Raw genomic sequence first — 21504 nt, forward strand, 5'->3', positions numbered from 1 at the left:
CTAAGTACCGCCCACTTTGGGAACCACTGATCTAGCACATGCTCTTTTTCTATTTGTAATGCCTTTAATTCTGCAGTTCTTCATATATTTTTTGCTTTGTCTTTGTAAAAATTGGCTAAAACTTCTTCAAGTATCTAAATTCCCCAAAATAAGAAATGCTAGAAATATTTTATGTGTAGTTATTTTTTATTTTACTTTTCATTCTACCTTTATTTTATAAATAACTCAAAGCAGTGAACATAAGTGATGCCGCTTACTCCTCCAATTTTTCCCCACAACAATAATTCTTTGAAGTGAGTTGGAGAATTGTGACTGGCTGAGAATTGCTTTATAGTTACACAAATCTAACAATTCACTTGCTAATTAAACCCATTCTGAGCAAATTAAACAAAGCAAAAATGAGTCATTCCAAATGTTCCTTTTTATATTTCATCTGTTTTTGTTTATTACAAAAGAACAATCCATATTTTAGGAGTATTATTGTATATTAGGAAAGAATAGAAATCTTATGATTCTTTCAGCAAATTTTGCAGAACAATATAGATTGGAAAACTATCTGGGTCAGATAATGTACTTCTGAATAAATCATAATAAGATTTTTAAAATTAAAGTACTAAAAATAAAGCTGTGAAAGTAAAATTCAGACTGTCCTTCAGATGGGGAATCTTGCAAAAGAGCTTTATATGGACATAGAGATCTGATAGTCCATCTATTTGCTAAACTGTCCTTCAGATGGGGAATCTTGCAAAAGAGCTTTATATAGACATAGAGATCTGATAGTCCATCTATTTGCTAATTATTCCAAAGCACTTTTAAAGCCACCACTCCTATTTTACACTATTGTTACCATTTGCAAATTGTTTCAGCATAGTATTGTTTACCTGCTAGTGAGTTTGGAGTTTCAAAGAGCATCTTTTTCTAAAGATATCTGAATCCAGAAGATGTCATCCTTCAATGTTAGCTTTTTTCTGCTCTAAAGGCCCTTTACTGCATTTATTGCCCTTAAAACATTTAATACTCTATGAATTAGCAGCTTTTCCCTTTTCCAACACAAAGCAAATAAGTTTCTGGAGTTCCTTTCCAATACATGCCTAGTCCATGTGTTCATCACATGTATTTGCATATGTTTCTGGTAACATGCAAAATGCTTTGCTTCACAGACTTCTTTGGAGGTAATTATAAGGGTAGTTTCAGTTTTAAAATTAATTAGCACATCAAGAGATTTCAAAAGTCTTCTCTTCATTATGTGCCAGATCAGCACTGCAGAGTGAACCCTAGGTATGCAATACTATTTTTTAAAAAAATGTATGAGGTGTTATTCCAGCAAATTAAAGAGCTTTCCAGAGATGATCAAGAATAAGGAGACTTTATGTCATCTCTGATTTGCAGTCACTAAGCAAGGTAGGAAAAATCATATTTGGAAGAGCTGATAACTTGATTTCTATAGTTCTTCAATTCTTTATGTAAACAAATATGTAACTTTTCCACTTTGACAGACTTTTCTCTCCCCAAAGCTGACTAGCAACAAAAGGATTAAAAAGTTGCAGTTAAATTAAAACACTGAGGTAGTACTTTGATTAAGATCTCAGTAAACAGGAAATAAGTACTCATAAGAAATAAGTGATCCTTTAATTACTACCATCTTAGATTATTTATAATTTTATAGGTTAAAAAACTATACTTGAATTACGGTATGGAATGTTTGGAAAGCATTTTTGAACAGTGAGATATTTCATTTGGTAGATTCTGTTAACTACACTGAGAATTTAGAATTTAAATAAATTTTCACTAAAGTTTTATGTGCAATTGGAAATTATGGATCAATATCTCTACATAACATTTCTGGCTGCAAAATTGTTTTCCTAACTATATGAAGTCGTACCTAGTAACTAGTATATGTATGCTCTGTTTAGATTAAGCTTAATAAATTTTGGGAACTTAATTTCTATAATAAAGTTGGTTTTCCAGTGCATCTTAATATGTTTGTTTCTGAAAAGCTGACATAGAAAAATAAAAATGTCATAACTTTGACATTCAGTCAGCATTTTCTATTTTTACAAAGAGGTTGTGAAAGTAAGTTTTGAAAAACAAAAAAGAGGTTTTTAGCATTATGTTCCACAATTAATGACATTTCCTTTGAAACTGAATATTCCAGAATATAATTATAACCACTTTATAATAGCACAAGCACAGCCACTTGAAAATAAAGAATCCATGTGCTACACTAATCCACTCCTTGTTTCCAGTTTAAGACTTAACTTTAATTACAATATGAAGTAGTAGTCTTGCTCCCCCTCCCCGTAGATATAAACTGATTTTCTTATTTTTGCTTATTTTCTTATTTTTTCTGGACTCTAATTTGATTAATTTGAGGATGTGTTTGATCTTGTGAATCCTGAGGAAGTGAATAGCAGTTTAGACTCTGGCCCTTTCTGATTGGTGAAAGCCTGTGGGGGAGGTGACAGGAGTTGGGACAAGAGTGAATTCATCTTTGAGAGGTGAGGTATTAGTAGCCTCTTTGAAACCATCTTCTTCACAAAACTATAACTTGGTCTGATATACTGGACAATTTTTGTGGGAAGGGGATAGAGAAAGTGAATGGATTGCATAGTAATAGGTCATCTTGAAAAGACTGAAATTGAGGCAGAGTGACCTTCATGCTTCTGTTTGATCTGTCTGTAGCTTTTGATAGCATCAATCATGCTATATTTTTGAGACGTCTCAGGGGGTTGTTAGAAGCAGGGGGCATTATTTTCTCCTCCTTTCTAAAGGGACAGCTTCATTTAGTATGGTGGGAAAAGACTGAAACCTGTTCTCCTCAATTGTAGGATGCCACATGGCTCACTGTTCTCCTACTTCTGTTTACTATATACATCAGTGGTGGGTTCCTACTGGTTCGGCCCGGTTCAGCTGAACTGGTACTGGTTTGGTGACCTGGGTCACTGGAACCGGCAGTGACCCAGTCCTGCCACTCCCCCAAACTGGTTTTTCCTTTGCTTTTGGCTTCTGTGCATGCACAGAAGCATTTTTATAGTAATGCACATATGCACGCTGCACGACCACGAGCAAACCCGCAGTAGCAGCTGCCGGAACCCACCTTGATATACATAACACTACAGCAAAATCTGTTGGTACAAGCCTAGATTTTATTGATATGTTGATGATAACTTGACCCCCAGATGATCCTGTCAAAGTGCTCCCCACTTTGAAGATTGTCTGGGTCTGAATGGGGAGGAACAAGGTAAGATTCTCCATCAGCAAGATGGAGTGGTTTGGGGCTTGAAGGCCTAATAATTTCAGTGAGATTCGATTGGTAGATATGGAAAAGATTGCTTTTTCCTAAATAGAGCTGATTTTTAGGAGGATAGGGATGCTCTTGTATTCATAGCTCCTGCTTAAAGAGCAAGTGATAGCTGTGGTCAGGAGAGCTTTTGCACAGCTTTATGTTGTGCAGCAATTGCAGGCTTTCCTGGAAGGGAAGAAATTAGTCTTAGTCATTCGTGCCTGAATTATCTCTTGATTGGACTACTATTGCAATGCATGCCATATGGCAGCGATGGCGAACCTTTTTTGGCTCGCATGCCATAAGGGGGGGAGAGCAGGGAGGTAGTGTGCAGGTGTGCCGCACCCATAATGCAATGTGCGACCCCCCCAGTGCGCATGCGTGCACTACAGGCGTGACCCCCCATTTTTTGCATGCTTTTTTTGCCCTCCCCAGGCTCCAGAGGCTTTATAGGAGCCTGGGGAGGGCAAAAACAGCCTCCCCCACCCCCACCCCGGAAGCCCTCCGGAGGCTTGAGGGACTTTCAGGACGCTTCCCTGAAGCCTCCGGAGCAGTCAAAACGAACCTCTGAGCAAACCGGAAGTGACTTCTGCTTTGCTCGGAGGTTCGTTTTGAGCGCTCCGAAGTCTTGGGGGACCTTCAGGACGCTTCCCTGAAGCCTCCGGAGCAGTCAAGACGACCCTGTTCCTGAATTTCCGGTTTGCCCGTAGGGCCGGTTTTTTGCACTCCAGAGGCTTCAGGGAAGCTCATGAAGCCTCCGGAGGGCCTCTGGGGGGGGAGGCTCTTTTCGCCTTACCCACGCTCCTATAAAAGCTCTGGAGCCTGGGGAGGACAAAAATGGCTTTAAAAAGGGTGAATTCAGCTGGCCAGCACGCACATGTGCGCTGGCCAGCTGACGGCAGCGCCTCGCGTGCCCTGACAAATGGCTCTGCCATCTCTGCCATATGGGGTGCCCTTAAAAATATTTGGAAACTGTAACTGGTTCAGAATACAGTAGCAAGACTAGTTTTAGGTATATTTTATGTCCCCCACAAGATATCTCTACTGCAAGAACTGCATTGGCTGCCATTTAGCTTTCAAGTGCAATTCAAGATGCTGACTATCACCTTTAAATCCGTCCAAAGATTATGGTCTTGGTATATTTAGGACTGCTTCTCCCAGTATGTCTGTCCTCTATAAGATATAATGTGGGGTTTATTACATATGCCCTTGATTGGAGACTGCCATTTCATGGATCATAGAAGTGTGACTTTTCAGTCAGTATCTTATGGAAAATTATCCCCTCCCCAAACATTCAAATAGTTCCTTCTCCTTAAACTATGAAAACTTGGCTTTTTTGTCTAATTGAAGGGCCAGTTCTCTATTACTATCCCTCCTGAGAAAGAATGAATTTTGTCTGCATGTACTGTATCTACTTAGATGTGCATTATTATAATATTTTGTTTCTAAATTTGATTTGTATTGTTGTAATCCCAATTATGTACTGGTGAATTGTGTGCTCCTCACAGCAGGCTAATTGGAATGACTTATAAACCTGGTAAATAAATAAAATAAGCTCACTCCTGCTAGTAGTGCTGAGAATTAACTGCAATTCAAGGCAGATTTTCATAGATACTAACTTTATCTTATAACTTATCAACAATTTGGTTTTTCGGGTTTCATGATACTTAAACTGGACCTCAATTTTCGAAATTCAGTTTATAAAATTCTTTTAAAATGGCATCAGCTGTGTTAGAAAATGGCTAGGTAACAGAAGGAATAGCAGTTACTAAAATGGCATTTCACAGAGGTACTTGTCTGATGTTAAAAGAAAAGCAACTTATTGCCTAAGAACTGAATGGTGGCAGTATTGTCTAAACCAGTGGTTCCCAATCTTTCTGGCTCTGTGGACTGGCAGAAGTGGTAATGTTGGGAGGGGGAGGGGGGATGGTTTCATGGAATTGCCTGCCACTTGCGCGGCTCGGTTCCCAATGGGCCACAGCCCAGTATGTACCAGGCCAAGGACCGGGGGTTGGGAATCCCTGGTTTAAACCATAAAGTAGAAAGCCAGTTCATTGTTGGTTCTTATTCATAATCATGCCTCAGACTCCATTCTTGATTATGCCTTCTGCTCCTGGACTGCATAATTCCATTTCATTCATTGTGACCTCTCCATTCCCACAGGAACTGTTTCTTCTCCTTCTCCCTCTTTTATGCTTTTTAAAAAAGTTTTGGAAAATGATTAGTAAACAACTGAACTCTGGATTCCTTTCACTTTGAATAATATTTTATGTACACGTGAGACTCAAAGATGTATTGTGGATGGAGGCCAAAGTTCAGCTGCTTTCTAGCCAGAAAAGGTGATTTTATAAAATAAATAAATAAATTCTCTTTTCTCCAATTCTTCCTTTAAAAATATAGATAAAGGAGGGTTGGTGAGCAACTAAGATGATGTGTTCATTTGCAGTAAGACCTATAAATGCCATATAATTACATTCTAGCATATCAAACCAATTCAATTAATGTATCATTTTATAATAAATAGGTCACACCTTTTCTAATTTTGCTATGATGTTTTATTATTACTGCATGTAAAATTATGTGTATTCTTTTGACTAGAAGTCTTTAAAATTGTTTATCACTGTTTAACAAAGAATCGTTTGGTACTCTGCTTAAAATGAGGAATGGTATACTTATCTATATCCAGTTATTATTCCAGTTCTAATTTATTAACAACTTTGTATCATACAGGTAGTGCTCAACTTACTACCACAATTGAGTCCAAAATTTATGTTGCTAAGTGAAACGTTTGTTAAGTTTTGCCCCATTTGATGACCTTTCTTGGCACAGTTGTTAAGTGAATCACTGCCCTTGTTAAATTAGTAACATGGTTGTTAAATGAATCTGGCTTCCCCATTGACTTTGCTTATCAGAAGGTTGCGAAAGGAGATATCATGACTGCTGGACACTGCCATCACCCTAAATATAAGCAAATTGAGAAACATCTGAATTTTGATCACATGACCATGGATGGGGATGTTGTAATGGTCATAAGTGTGAAAAATGGTCATAAGACTTTTTCATAAAAAGTTTAAACTTTTTATGAAAATGTGAACAATATATTCAGGGCCGGATTTAGATGAAAAGAGACCCTAGGCTATTCCACTTATGGGGCCCTTTCACCTCCCATTTTTAAGTTTGTAAATTACATGAGAGATAATAAAATACATCATTACTGTGATATATATCAATATATTAAATGAAACATATTGTAATTGGTACTAACCTTTATAAAAAATGTGGCACGGATAATAAATAAAAATAAAAGGCCCCTCTTGATCTTGAGGCCCTAGGCTGAAACCTAATTAGCCTATAGGAAAATCCGGCCCTGAATATATTATATACATTCTGAAACTTCTACATATATTTAAGTATGGGACAATTGGAATTTATTTCCTATTCTCAAATACAATAGTTCATTATTTATACTTAAACTTACATACATAGCAGTACTGTATATTTAATTGTAGAACAGTTGTGTAATGTTTTGGAACTGGTGTCATCCAATATTTCTATTTTTTAAAAACTGCGTATGTACTGTTATGATTCAAAAATAATGAACCCCTGCAAAATCCACTGTTTCTGATTTAAGATTTTACTCCTGTTTTGTAGGTTTATGGGTGTCTGTGTACATCAAGGACAACTGCATGCCCTTACTGAGGTAAGCTGATTACCTCTCTTTCCCTCAGCTTTGCAAAATTTCTTATAGTGATGCTAAACAATGTATTTAATGAAGTTGACTAGTATAGTTCTGACATACTGTGGGTACCATAGATACAAAATAGTACTTTCCAGTACACCCAATTCATGCAAATGGTCTAAAATGATACTATTATCAACAGTTGCTAAGAAAACAAAGAGTATAAGGAAAGTCATGTGTTCGCTTTCCCAGTCTCACTAGGAGTCGTCTAAGAAAAGCAGTGTAATCTTGGTGCTTGTATTTATTTCTGAACACAAATCAAATTGGTTCATATAACACTTCTTAAAGTTTTTTCTGCAACTGCAGCCTCACCACCTTCTCAGTAGCCTTCCCCAGAAAGAGAAAGTTGAAAACTGATAACCTTTCAGGAAGTTGTCTTTCTTATTGTGTTAGGACTTGCTCAGATCAATGCTTATTTCTGAGTAGATCAGAGCAATTTTATCCTCCAGGTGCATAGAAAATTCCTCAGAACAGCTCTGCAATTATTCTTCTAACTCATCCTTCCCCAGTAGGGTTACAGGGTTCTCTTTCTCACACATAGATACTACATTCATGTGAGCCAGTGGGTGTTTGTAGATATTAGTCAGTGATTAGGCAGATAAAGCTTTATAGAATGGTTGTAGCGGCTGTATTTAATCTGGCATGAACATATTTTTAAATTTCTTATCAAAATAAAAAATTGCCAGCATTATGGTTGAATTGTGTTTACCACAATTATATCATATGGCATTGAACTGAAATATTTCTTAAAGGCAACACAATTTTTAGAATATAAAGAGGGATATGAACATCTCATAGCTACATAGCACTTCTATAAATGACTGTATATCATTACTTGTAGTAAGTAGTATTAATATGAAGTTGTAATGTATTTTGTATGGGTGTATATAGATTCTGTTTTTATTTTTATGTTTTTATTGATTCTTTTTTAGCCATTCTTTTAATAGATCTTTTATTTTTATGTATGATGCTATGCAAAGATATGAATGGCTTCTTCTGTTCTTAGTTCCTTACATTTGTGTTCTGTCAGAAGTCTGGCAGCCCATAATAAAATGCTTAGTTTAGGCTTGTAGGCTAAAACATTAGGAAGATGCTTTGAGACTTTTTGATAAGAATCTTTATGTGCAGAAAAGTTGTTGGATTTGTGAATTTTCACATAATCTTAATTGGAAATGTTTATTCACTTATTTAACATGCACCTCATCTTATTGTTCCATACTCTTGTGGTAGTCCCCCCCCCTCCCATTATATATTTTATTATGCTCTCATCATTAAACCTCCTTTCTAGTTTTAAAATATCTAAAATAACAATATTGGGTAGAATATGGAACAAGATATACACTAGGTTGAAACAAGCACTTGGTTAACATAAAAACAAGGGACAAGTTGATTTATATTAAATAATTTAAAATGGGTTGACTTCTAGAAATACCTCTACTAGCCTGTCAATATTAGCCTATCCAGATGATAAAATTCTGTCTTCCTGGCAGGAGTATGTATTCCAAGGTTTGGCCTCTGGACTTGGTTGAGTTATTCCACCTCTAAAATCCACCTCCACTTCCAACCTCCTCTTCCTGGAATATAACCTAGGAGGAGGTGTCCTGTATTGCTCTCTTTTGATTGGCTGTTCTTTTCCATTGCCTCAGCTGCCTCACTCTTTTGCACAATGAAAATATCTTTAGACACACTTTTTTCTTAGCAAACTCATTGTTTTTGAAATATTGTAAGTACAAAATAAAGTGGCTCCTTGATTAAGAAGCAATCCCTTTACTAATCAATTGTAAGCTATTATTTTGACATATTTGTGAGTGTCAATTATAGTTTATGAGTTAGTGAATTAAAATGAAATGTTTGATTTTGCTAACCAAATATTTTTCAATCACCATTATGGATTGCATTATTTCATCTGTCAACAATGTTAAGATAATGTTTTTGAAGTTCCCGGGTAACCTTTCATCCTGACACTTGATGCTTCATTTTAGCAAGATTGCTATGTATATAATGGTACCCACAGACATAGAAAATCTTGTTTGATAGGCAACCTAGTAAGCTGGAGACATTTTAATTTAAATTCTCAGTAATTTTTACTAACTAATGCAAAATGTTGTGGGAGTATTTATTTCATTAAGAGTTGTTTTAACTTGATCAAAATCTCTGAACTTTGTTTCATGATTTTCTGTGTGGTCTTTGCTTTTCCATATTTGCTTCTAGTTGCTTACTGTATGTACTGTGGAACTAGAAGGTTCCATACTGATTTTTGCTTTGGTTTTCAATTGCAATGTATAAAGTAGGATTTTTTCTATTTTATTTCTTGGATCATGGTTTTCTTGCATGTTAATTTTAGTACATTTTCCATGCATCTGTTCATTAATTGTAAAATAAGTCTTACATGTAATATTTTCTGTAATAGGAATTTCACATTTATATCTGTAAAATGAAACTTCAGCTTGCAGAACTTACTTCCATTGGGCTTCTTCTGTAGAATGTGTTTATGTGTGTCTTATTTAATGCTGCAGGCCAAAACTGAGAAATGAATATACTACCACACCAGTGGTAGGATTCACTTACCTTCGCTACCGGTTCACAAATGTGAGCGCACTCGTGCTCCCTTCAGAATCAAGTGATTTGTTGGCAAATACATACTGCTTTGTTTGCACTGGATCAGGAAAAAATCTGGACCATGTTCACCAGTATTAAATGAAATATTTATTGTTGCATGAAAGCATTTTTGTTTGAAACGAAGTCATGCTGTAGTTTAAAAAAACCTTCGTATTATTTTTGGCTTGGATCCTGTCTTCAAATGATTCAGATACTTTAGTGGTGAAGTCTCTTGAGATCTTAATGCATATTTCATGAAATTATTTTTAGTAACTGGCATGGCCTTTTGAAAAAATTGAACAGAGTTTACCACTTGTACTACACAAATAGAAGCTATTTTATTACTGAAATGTGATGGTCTTTTTCTTATTCAAGATTTATCTGTTGAATGTATATGTGGGTGCTTTATTTAAGAAAGTAGAAATGAAAAAATGAAATAATTTTTACAAAAGCACTGTTGAAGTGCCTGTCATTTTTTCTCACAATAAACTAGTAAGCTCTGATTCCTGGGGAAGGCATCACAGAGCTTTAAATGATAAAGATCTTCCCTCCTCAGGCACTGAGGGTGAGAAGTTGTGGGGAGGTGGGAAATGGAAGATAGATTAGACATGGACAATTAAGAAATAGAGGGAGTGATAAGTAGAATCTTATTTTCTCAATGAAAGCTATCCTGGATGTCTTTTTTTTTTAAAGGTTCTGCCTTTAAAATCCTCCATAGTACTTTTGGCCATTTCATATTCTTATGTACTTCATGTCCAAAGTACAATAGGCCAGCCCAGTAACTAATTTAAATGAATCCACGACCTTGTTTAAATCAGTGGAGATTTTAGATTTGTTTTAGAAATGGACTTTTGTGCTATATTATGAACTGAAAGTTTGAAACTGTTTCTTCCAGAAGATATTATCTATATTCATTCAGTGAACCCGACAGTATAGCTTCTTGACGTAATTTAATTTTCCAATATAAATTGTTTTATTGCATTTAGAGGAATTATTGAGTAACTTGTATTTTATACCTGAAACATTCCACTAAAATTATGTACTGAATAAGTTTGATTTAATTGCTTCATAAAGTAGCAAAAGGCATATCCTACCTAACCTCAAGAAATGGTTTCATATTTAGCAAGAGCTTCAAAGTTATCTGAATTGTACAATACATCCTATAGATTAGTCTGGCAGTAATCATTGCAAAAGCAAGAATCTGCAATACATGCTATAAATTGTTGCAAAGAAGAGTAGCCATGGTGGCACTGTTTCCTGCTTCTTTTTAAAAAGCCCCCTATAATGAGAACTTTTAGGGAAATTTAAAATAACTACATCTGCAAAATTAAATATGTGGTTTATGTGTCCCATTTTTTTGCAGGATGATGTAATGCCTACAATCTGTGAGTGGCCTGTCATTCTTGTTTCTTGCCTCTGTAAAGATGCAAGGTGCACACAGATGGATACATTTTGGGATCATTCATGTAGTTTCTTATTGGATAGAATGCTTCCTGCATCCCCTGTCCCCCTACTCTGTTTTGATCATCCTTAGTCATGGAAAAGTCCAGGAATGCTGCTTTGCCAGCATAAAACTCTCCGCTATGTGAAATACACTCCAACAACAAAGCTGATTTGGCAGAAGTAGCAGAGAAGCTTTTCTAGCTTTTTAGTGAGCTTGTTAATTGATTCACAATGAATTCTTCCCTTGAAAGAGTCCCATGACTGCCCGGTGCCTCCACAACACCTCTACACAATACCTGTTATTGCAGCCTCTGTGGGTGAATGTTTAATACGGCACCATGTAGATACAGAAAAAGAGATAGATAAATGCCTGTTAGGGGAAGGAATTGGTAACTCCATAAATGTCATGCATATAAAACATAAAATGGTGAGCAATGGTTGCTTTCATTGTGAAAGGGAATGGGGCTTTAACACATTGATTGGCTGCAATTGGATGGGTTTTTTTTTTTGCATTCAGCTATTGGATAATTTAGGGTGAGAAGTGATTGGATGAAAGTTTTGTTCATGAACTGCATTGTCACAGAAAATAGGGAAGTGTGAATCGCAGTTGATGAGGATTGCAGGAGGCAAAATATGTACAGTAGTGTTGAAATTATTTGCAGATCAAATGGGTTGCAGTATGCCAGAGTTCCTTTGTAGAGCAAGCTGTTTTGTAGCTTTACCTCCATTATGAGTCATTTCAGATGTAATATTAAATTATAATATGCGGAAGAACATCCCAACAAGCTATTTCTTTTCCTCCCCGCTTTACATGGAGTTTTTCCTCAATTTCTAGTTTTCGCTAATCTACTTCAAGTCACAGTTTGAGAACATGGATTGAAGTGGATTTGTGAATCATAATTTGGTAATGAGTACTAAGTATCGCATGTAATGAAATAAGCAGCAAGTTGAGGATAATTATATGAAAAACATGCAAGATTACAAGAGTCTTGGTTGTCAGTTCTGATGCTAATATTTCTTAACTGAGTCATAGCCTATTCAGATTCTCCCCTGATTGCTCAAAAGATAGATTTTATCTTCTTTAAGTAATGTGGTGAACAACAGTATTTTTTTCCTAAAAAGAATAGCCTTTAATCTGCCTAATGTTTGAATTTGTGTACTTTTATTTAAAATAATGTGGCATATTTGGTCATTTTAGCCACCCAGACATAAATAAATAGATGGCCTCAAATATTGAAATTAAAAATAAACATATACATAAATAAATAAATACGTATGTGTTTCAACTGCAATCTAATTTTCTTCTATGTAAGCATTTAAGGTTTATTCTAAAAGGAAGAAGTCTCCAAGCCTCAGACAGTACTGTTTTGAAAACTTTGTATTCTCTATTCTGCAACTTTGAACGTTCACTGTGTTTTATTACTTATGAGTAAGTCAGCCTATAGAGTGAATCCACCCATATTATTTTACCACCATTATTATCTTAGAAGTTTGCACATCTCCTCGTGTTCTGGTAATATAGGCTGTCACGTGATTAGTATTGGGGGTATGCTATCTTTGGATGTTCTCAAAACACTCAAATGTCAATTTCAATAGGACTCTGTCCATTTTTTTAGCATGAATTAGATGGCTGATGCTTGAAAGTTTAATACATAAGAATATCTCATAAGAATGTATGAGTGCTCAAAGATCTAACAATTAAAATGTGTACTCATAATTCTGTGTATCTTTATTAGTTAAATAAATGATGCCTGAAATAAGTCTGTATTTCACGCTGTTGGACATTGTGATTTCTTCCAATGTCTTTCTTTCTTATGGAAATGCATAAATCATCTTTAATATGAATTTAGTGCCATGCATCTAAACATTCAGGGTGGTGGCATCTCTATAGCTGCAAAACATGTTTCATTATTCCTGTAGAAATAATTATTGACTTCTTTCCTTTTTTTTTAAAATGAAGTTTTATTGGTTTTTTTAAAATTTACAGGGAAAAAGGTAGTGGAAAAGGTATACAAATTTTGGCAGTTGCGAGGTGCGGTAGGTGCCCCCTCCCTCCATACTCATAATATACATCTAAGCAAAAATCATTAATACATAGTAGTATATAGTCAGCATATTAATTCAATTGGTAATTTCGATCAGTTTATGTCAAAAAGATTTTCTTGTTCATTTTTGTGATCTGAGCTTTCTTGGTATTGCCCCATCTCCCCCCCGCCGACAGAGCTCCGGCCCCTCCCGTGTCCTGCGTGTCTGTTGTAGGATCATCTGATTTTTCTAGGTGTGTTTTGTTTTTTTCCATAAAAGCCTGTGCCTCTATGGGTGTATTAATTCTAACTCTTGTCTCCTCCCAGAATATTAACAGACCTTCAGGCATCAACCATCTGAACCACACCCCCTTCTGGTATAATTTATTCGCTAATTGCGAATAACTTTTTCTTTTTTGCCTCACTTTCTTGGGAATCTGCTTCAGAATGGTTATTTCCCTATCTTGGTATGTCAAAGCTTGCCCCCTTTGTGCACTCAGAATTTCATCTCTTGTGCTTTTTCTGAGAAATTTAATGTGTACCTCCCTGGGCACGTTGTGTGTTCTAGCATAAGCTGAATTCACTCTATAAACCAGGTCTATCTCCCACCCCATCTGTTGTTTTTCTTTCTGAATGTATTCAGCCAGAATACTTGTCATGATGTCCCTTATGTTTTCATCATCTGCCTCCACCACGTTTTGGAATCTAAGGTAGAAGGACATTCTCTCAAACTCTATTTTCATCTGTTGGGTATCAAGTTCTTTGTTTCCCTTCTGCACCCCTTCCACCCCCTCCCTCATCTCAGCCGCCCCACCCTCCAAAAGATCCAGTCTCTGTGAGTTCTTATTGATTTGAGCCTGATTCTCTTTAATTTCTTCTTTCATCAACCTCCAGTCCTAGTACACAATCAACGATAACAGCTTTGATGCAACCTAAAAGTACAGAGACGGAGTTTCAACAAATGTTCCAGCAACTTTTACAGGGACAAGAGGAAATCAAGAAACAATTATTGACTTCTTTCCTGATACATTGATTTATGTATAATCTGATTCACATTGTGTTTCCTTGATATAATGCCATACATATTAGGAATCTTGTGGAAAAAATTAAGAGGCTAAGCCATTTAATGTACATATGAGTCAATTCACAATGTCTGCTATACCTTCTGTTGCTCCTGTTCATTCAGTTAACAGGTATATATTCTTCAATATGAATAGGGGTATGAAAGTCTACTAGAACATTCCAACATATCACAAAAAATAGTGTCCCATCAAACAGTTTATATGCTGCCTCAATCCTAAAAGGATAACAAAATAGCTATAAGCCTAATGCATTTCAACCAAAATTGCCTTTTGCAGTTTAAATTTTTAATGCCATGTTTTTTTCCTAAAATAAAACTTATTAAGCCAATGTACTGCAACTGTTTAAGCATAAACAATAGAACAGTAAAATACAAATGTTTTTATTACTGTTTCATTAAGCAACAGGGACTAACACCCCTCTAACAAAGAAAATATAGTATCATGGCTTAGTTTAAATAAAGATCTTGCTATGTATGGGGTATTTCCCCCTTAAGTTTTCATAGTCTAAGCATGAATATGTGAGTTACATAGACTTGATTTTGGAACCAAGAATACATTTTCTAAACCACTACCTATTATAGGGAAATATATATAATACATATCTTAAATGCTAACATCCAAATTAATATGTTGCGACACATGAGTAGGTAAAGATACAAACCATGGCTCTCCCAATTATTTCATTCTTCCTCCTGTCTCAGGCAGTGAGCTCAGTAAAATTGGGGCAGATATACTTGGATGGTCTTAAAGCTTCTCAAATATAATCAACATGTAATCAAAGGGTTGGGCAGAAAATGTACTGTAAAGACAGCTCAAGAGTCAATCAAACACCTACTCAAAGTTTCAGACCGATATGTGCAAAAGTCAGAGTACAAACTGAGTCAGAGTCCAAAAAGCCAATCCACAAGTCCAGTGTAAGATTCGAGCTAGGAAGTCACCGGTGTATGTAAGATATTGGGCTGATTTTCTAACCAAAGACTATATAAAAGACTTCTAGCTTTTGTCTCCAAGCCCTAACCGAGATGCATAATTCAGACTACAGAATTATATTCAAATGAGGGTTCCTTGTAGGACATTATTCCCAAGAAACCCTTACTCATATTTTTTGTGCTTTTCTACCTTTGAGATTTTACTAGTTGATACCGTTCCCCAAATTTAGAAATTCTGAAGAATCTTGGAATCTAGGTCAGAGTCTATGGCTCTAAGTTCCCATGCTTATTGGGGTTAAATCATCTTGTTCTATGTAATCTGACATTTTTATATCCAATATTAAATCTTTTTTTTTTGGTTCAATACAATATCTTTGTCTCCTTGCCCAGTACAATATTTATTTTTCTTCCATACCATCATCTATTTTGTCAATAAATTTATCAACAGTGGCAGAATCTTTAAAATTAATTTTAAAGATCAATTGATCCCATTTCTCCATGCATCCATTGCTCTGCTTGCTTCTGGCACCCTCTAGTGATCAATTTTCAAATTTCCATCTTATTTATATGCCAATAGAAAAACATAACTTCTTTCCCATGGGAAAAATTCTTATATTGACTTAATCCATTTATAATAAATCCATCTGGGCCATTCATCCATACATAACACTTCAAAAACAATGCTCAATTCCCCTTTTGCTGTTAACTCCTTAATTCAATTTTTTAATAAAATTTAAAATCATATTTAAAATTTTGTTCGCAAAAGGTTGAAGCAAAAATCGCACACGCTAAAAATATAAAAGGTTCTTAATATTTTAAAAAGTAGTTTTAAAAAGTTTAAAGTAATTAATAAATGAGAATTGGTAGAACTTTGACTCCCAACAGCTGCGAGCGCCAATAGAATCCCTCAACTTTCAACTCCTCTACTAGCCAAACATAAAATATCTTTTTCTATGGTTTACTCATGAGAAGTAGCTGTGTGAAGGATATATGAATGATCTTGAGATCTTTCTTTATTCCAGAAATATTTTCCATTGGTCCAGATCCTGCATCTAGATCTACATAGATCTCTCAAAATATTATGGAAGCGTGGTCAGTGTCTGGAATGCACTACCTGACTCTATTGTTACATCCCCAAACCCCATAATTTAATCTGACTGTCTACTGTTGACCTCACCCCATTACTAAGAGGTCTGTAGGGGCATGCATAAGCGCACTGCGTGCCTACTGTCCCTGTCCTACTGTCTCCATTTATTGTGTTTATATTTATGTTTATACTTATACCTGTTATTTTTTTTACATGTTTGACAAACTAAATAAATAAATAATTAAAGAAAAATAAAAGGACAAAATATTTGGTAGTGCTAAGTAGTATTCTTAGTAGCCATTTCTACTGACCCAGAAATAAGTGTTCTTGGCTTTCAATCTTTTTTTGTTTTTGCAGTAATTTTATTGAAGTTTTCAATTAAAAGATAAAAGCTAATACACACTAAAACTAAAAGAATAAAAAGAAAAAAGTATAAAAAAGGAAAATGGAAAAAATAAAAATATAATTAAGAAAAAATATGTAATAAATGACTTCCCTTTTTCTTGCAACAAATATAAACTTTAATAATGTATCACCTTCTCTTAAAATTCAACAAAAGATCGTTTCTCCATATTTCATCTCTTATTTATAAGCAAATCTTTAAAGCTTCGTCATACAGTCCTGATCACTAAAAGTCCACTAAGGGTTTTCAGAGATAACAAATCTGTTTTAATCTTGATAAAATAAACCAACTTTATCTTCCTTTTGTCCCTTAAGAAATCTGAATTTTTAATCCCTTCAAATAGCTTTTTAAAGTTTAAACTTGTATTTGAAACTTATTTCATTAAGAATTGAAGGAAACTCATCAGGTGCTATAAAAAATTGCCATCCTGAAAGATCTTAATATCTGAAAAGCAATTAACAAATAATTTCCAAAAGGAATTAGAAAAGGAAGCATGCAACTCTGTGTCCATAAAGGCTGTGACTTCAGTTTGGGCAGTAATTGCATTTCCTCATTTTCCAGAGCTGAAGACTGGCATCTTACAATCTCCATGTGAGGAAAAAATGTATGGAACAGTTTGGGTGATCCTGAGTCTTTTTCTTGTCCAGAGACATATTTTGAAGAGCCAGTTTACTTGCTGGGTCTTTATTCCGCCATAGTGGAATAATAGAGCCATTCTCAGTTCGCCATTTCTTCCCCATATTTACATCTGGGCAATAAATATGTTATTATCTTTCATTTAAAGATTTTGATTAGGGAGAATTATGAATGGTAAAATAAATTGTAGACTTTGTGAATACAAGAAAGATTTGGGGAAAAACATAAGACCACCATATAATAGCAAAGAGGTGCAGGATGCAAAATCTTGCTGCACAGATCTGGTATTTGTGAAAAACAAATGTGTTCTCTGCTTCTCCAGATGATTTTTTTACCCTGCAGATCATGTATTATGTTCTCTGTGCAATTGCCTTTTTCACCTGCTAATTGCTCTGAGATCAGATTAAGCTACTGTTACAAGGAACAAAGTTCTTGAAACAAAGTGGCCAATTATTATGAAACTGGATATAGTTGCATTATTCAAAGTCTTTGAATAGTGCGAAATCTTCACCTATCTTTGAACTATAGTTTAATTGTGTTACTAAATAGTTGTGAGTTACATGTGCATATGCCCTCTTTCCACTCTCCATACCATGGTTTCAGATCATCAACATCTATTTTTAAAATAGGAGTCTTCCTAGTTTAGGAATATAAAGTAGTATATTCCAAATGGGATGCAGAGGTTATTCTGCTTAGATGAACAATGATTGTTCAAGCTACAGATCAATTTTCCTCGGTTTGGACATAATAATGGAATTGCAGTAGTTAGGAAATTGCATCTTGTTCTAAGTTTTTATTTCCCGTAACACAGAGAATATGTTCATGGAAACCACAAGGTATGTTTTGTGTTATGAAATGTCCCAAGACAACCAAATAGGCACCATATGAAGAAATAGTCACAGCAGTGTGACTGCGAGGAATACCCTAAACTAATAATTGTTATTAAATAGGTATTTCATAGTCAAACTTGAAAATGTCCTTCTCAAAAGGATTAGAACCACTGGATAGCATACTTTCTAGGGCCATTTTAGATAAGTTGTCAATATGCATGTAAGGGTTAATAGTATTAATAGTTGTAGAGTTTCTACAAAACCAACAGAATAGCATTAACACGAGATCAGGGCATATAATGGGTCTGTTCCATTACCATATATAAAGTTAGATTAAAATGGGCAATCTATTGCACTCAGAAATATCTGGAGCCAAGATACTACTCCATAACAGAGCCTTGGAGGCTGTTTATTTAAACAATTTATAGGCTGCCAAAATCCTGAACAGTTTATAGTTAGAAGTTTTTTTTTATAATGTACAAAATTCAGGGAAAAAAATTGTACACCCTAGAAATTTCATAAACTGGAAAAAAATCATCTAGTATGAGCTCAATCTTTGCTCTTTCCCAGAGACTGGGAAAATAAGTTATTTTTTTATTTTTTTATTGTTTTAATTAGACAGATAACACACACACAAACGCTCTTCAATACGTCTTCCAGCTAGCATGTCAATTGGTTACATTTAAATTCCGTGCATTACTACAATCATTCTTTATACTTCATTCAAATTGAATTGTGCATTTTAAATCAAAGAGTGTATCAACATTCTCCTTTAACTGCATTTGTTTGAAAGTACTTTTATCCAGAATCATTCATATTTATATTATCCAATAAATAAACATTTTAACACCGACAACAATCTGTAACAGCTACCACATTCTACTTATTTATCTCCTAGGATTCTTATTTCTTTCCTCCATCCACCTATACCATTTATCCCATATCTGATAAAATTCTGATTCTTCTTTTCCCTGGATTTCTTTAGTTAGCTTGTCCATTTCAGCACAGTCCATCACCTTTCTTATTATTTCGTCTTCACTTGGAATTAGCTTGTTTTTCCATTTCTGGGCATAGGGAATCCTTGCTGCCTCTATTATATGCAATATTAAGTACTGGGTTTCTTTTTTGTATTTTGTAGGCAGTAATCCTAATAAGAAGATTTCCGGTTTCCATTCTATTTTAACTCCCGTTATTGCCTCCAGCCAGTTTTTAATCTTTTTCCAAAACTTTTTAGCCTCCTCACAGGTCCACCATAGGTGGTAGTACGTCCCGTGTATCGATTCGCATTTCCAACATTTTGGGGATGTATTTGACGATATTTTAGCTAACCTTGTTGGTGCTAGGTGCCATCTATAAAACATTTTATACTGGTTTTCCTTATATGCGACTGAGAGTGTCATTTTTAAGTTTGTTCCCAAAAAATTTTCCCATTTGTCTAATTCAATATTGTGTCCAAAGTTCTGTGCCCATTTTATCATTTGTTCCTTCACAATTTCCTCTTCCATTTTGTATTTCAGGAGAAATTTATATATTCTCCCTATCATTTTTTTATCTGGGCTTTGAATGATTTTATCCAATGGGAAAATAAGTTATTTTTAATAGATTCTTGAATACCTGCAGGGTGGGAACCATCTGGATCTCTGAACAGATTACTCTTCCTCTTGCCCTCCAAATATAATGGATTTTAATTTCAGTATATTTTATTATCCTGCAGAGGCATAGGTAGGCTTTTTCAATCTCATTTCGATTAATGTGAACACTCATGCATTTTTAAGTGTCATACGATCAAGCTGCATGCTAAAGTGATATTCACCACTTTCATTAATCATTTCATTGTTCTCCCTGTCTTTATAAGGAAAGAAAGGCAAGGGTCAAGTTCATATAAAGGTGGCTATAATTCTCCAAAAAACCTGATTACATTTATGGATCATGTAAACTGAAAAGTGCTCTTATTATAAATGCAGATGGTAGATACATTGGTTGGCTGTTTAATAATTATAACATTCTGATTGATTGATTTATTGACTAGACTTGTACCCTGCCGCAATCAAACAACTATTAGTGACTTACACAGTGTACCGTATAATAATTAAAACATCCACAGTGAACACCAGTCAGTACAGCCCAACATACCAATGGAAAGAAGAATCAACAACAACAAATACAATCATACAATTCATTAGTATATTAGCTTATTACATTTGTACTGTATTCAGATTTGAAAAGATGCTCTTAAACATGCTGCCATGTTTTCAGCTCCATTTTGCATTTAGAAAAAATAAATGAAATAGGTTTGTTTGTTTTAAGAAAAAATGCTAAAATTGTAAGAAATTTTGTAGGGAACGTTGAGAAGTTATTTAGATACATACATTTTTAGCGTGGATCACTTTAATTACCTTCTTCTACATCCATAAAATTTCCAAATTTCAGGCATGAAGTCAAAGCATGGTAAAACATGATTTTATCAAAACAAGTTAGGCAAACCTAAGTATTAGTTGCTTCCCTGGAGCAGATAGCTCAGGAGTGGAGAGCCTAGAATTCCACCCTTCAGAAACTCACATTCAAAATACGATCAGGACACCTAGTGTATATTATAATATCATAGTAGACCACAAGTTCTGCCTCTCTCTCCCTGCTGCTGTATAGATCAGGAGTCTACAACCTTGGCAACTTTCAGACTTGTGGACTTCAACTCCCAGAATTTCTCAGCCAGCTGGCTGAGGAATTCTGAGAATTGAAGTCCACAAGTCTGAAAGTTGCCAAGGTTGGAGATCCCTGGTGTAGAGAATCCAGGCAGAGAAACCTGAAAGAGAGAGAGGCCTTTTTCCAATCTGGTCTGTGATAAAATAGTTTGGCCAACTGTTTTCCTATTCATTGACTGGATGTTCAGCCACAGAAGTTTCAACCCATTGATTATTGTCAAACTCTTTCAGGTTTTTTGAATTAGGAAACAGTTTGCAAGCATCAACTTAATCCTGTTACACATTTTATAAATCCATAGCTAGGTCATTTGGCAGATAGTAAAATTCACTGAGACATAGGATCTAGTTTCATCTCTGTCTTTAGTTTGAACTCAAGTGCAGTAATCAAAATAATTGCAGTTATAGTTATTGTCTTCAATTGCTCATATACTTTGTCCAGTTAATATTAACAGAAATTATTTCCCATGTTAGTACAGCTCTTACATCAGCTATACATTTATGGTCTTACAAATCATAAATTCACTTTGCAAACATGAAATTATTAGCTACTGGTGTAATAAAATTTATTTGGGTTCATTGATTTAAAAAGTATCAATTTCTGGTGGAAGATTTTCCACTTTGAATAACTTAATATTTCTATGATAAAGAACAGTGATCCTGAAAACTTGCTGCATTGTTTAGTAATATAGTAAGATGATCATCTTAATAAAAAGAATTATTTGCCAAAGAAAAATATTTATAATCCTAG

The 21504-nt window shown here is 35.0% G+C and overlaps 1 protein-coding gene across 3 annotated transcripts in view; it reads left to right on the forward strand.

Annotated features, from left to right (window-relative positions):
* The window catches only part of TESK2 (testis associated actin remodelling kinase 2), a 57175-nt gene that overhangs the window by 17244 nt on the left and 18427 nt on the right, over positions 1-21504 (forward strand). For all 3 annotated transcript variants that reach the window (XM_081949044.1, XM_081949045.1, XM_081949046.1), the window contains one exon: positions 6935-6983. In XM_081949044.1, the coding sequence (XP_081805170.1) occupies positions 6935-6983 (49 nt within the window). The remainder of the gene's footprint in view (positions 1-6934; positions 6984-21504) is intronic.

This window comes from Natrix helvetica, assembly GCF_964273705.1.
Source record: "Natrix helvetica genome assembly, chromosome: 3".
Taxonomy (NCBI): domain Eukaryota; kingdom Metazoa; phylum Chordata; class Lepidosauria; order Squamata; family Natricidae; genus Natrix; species Natrix helvetica.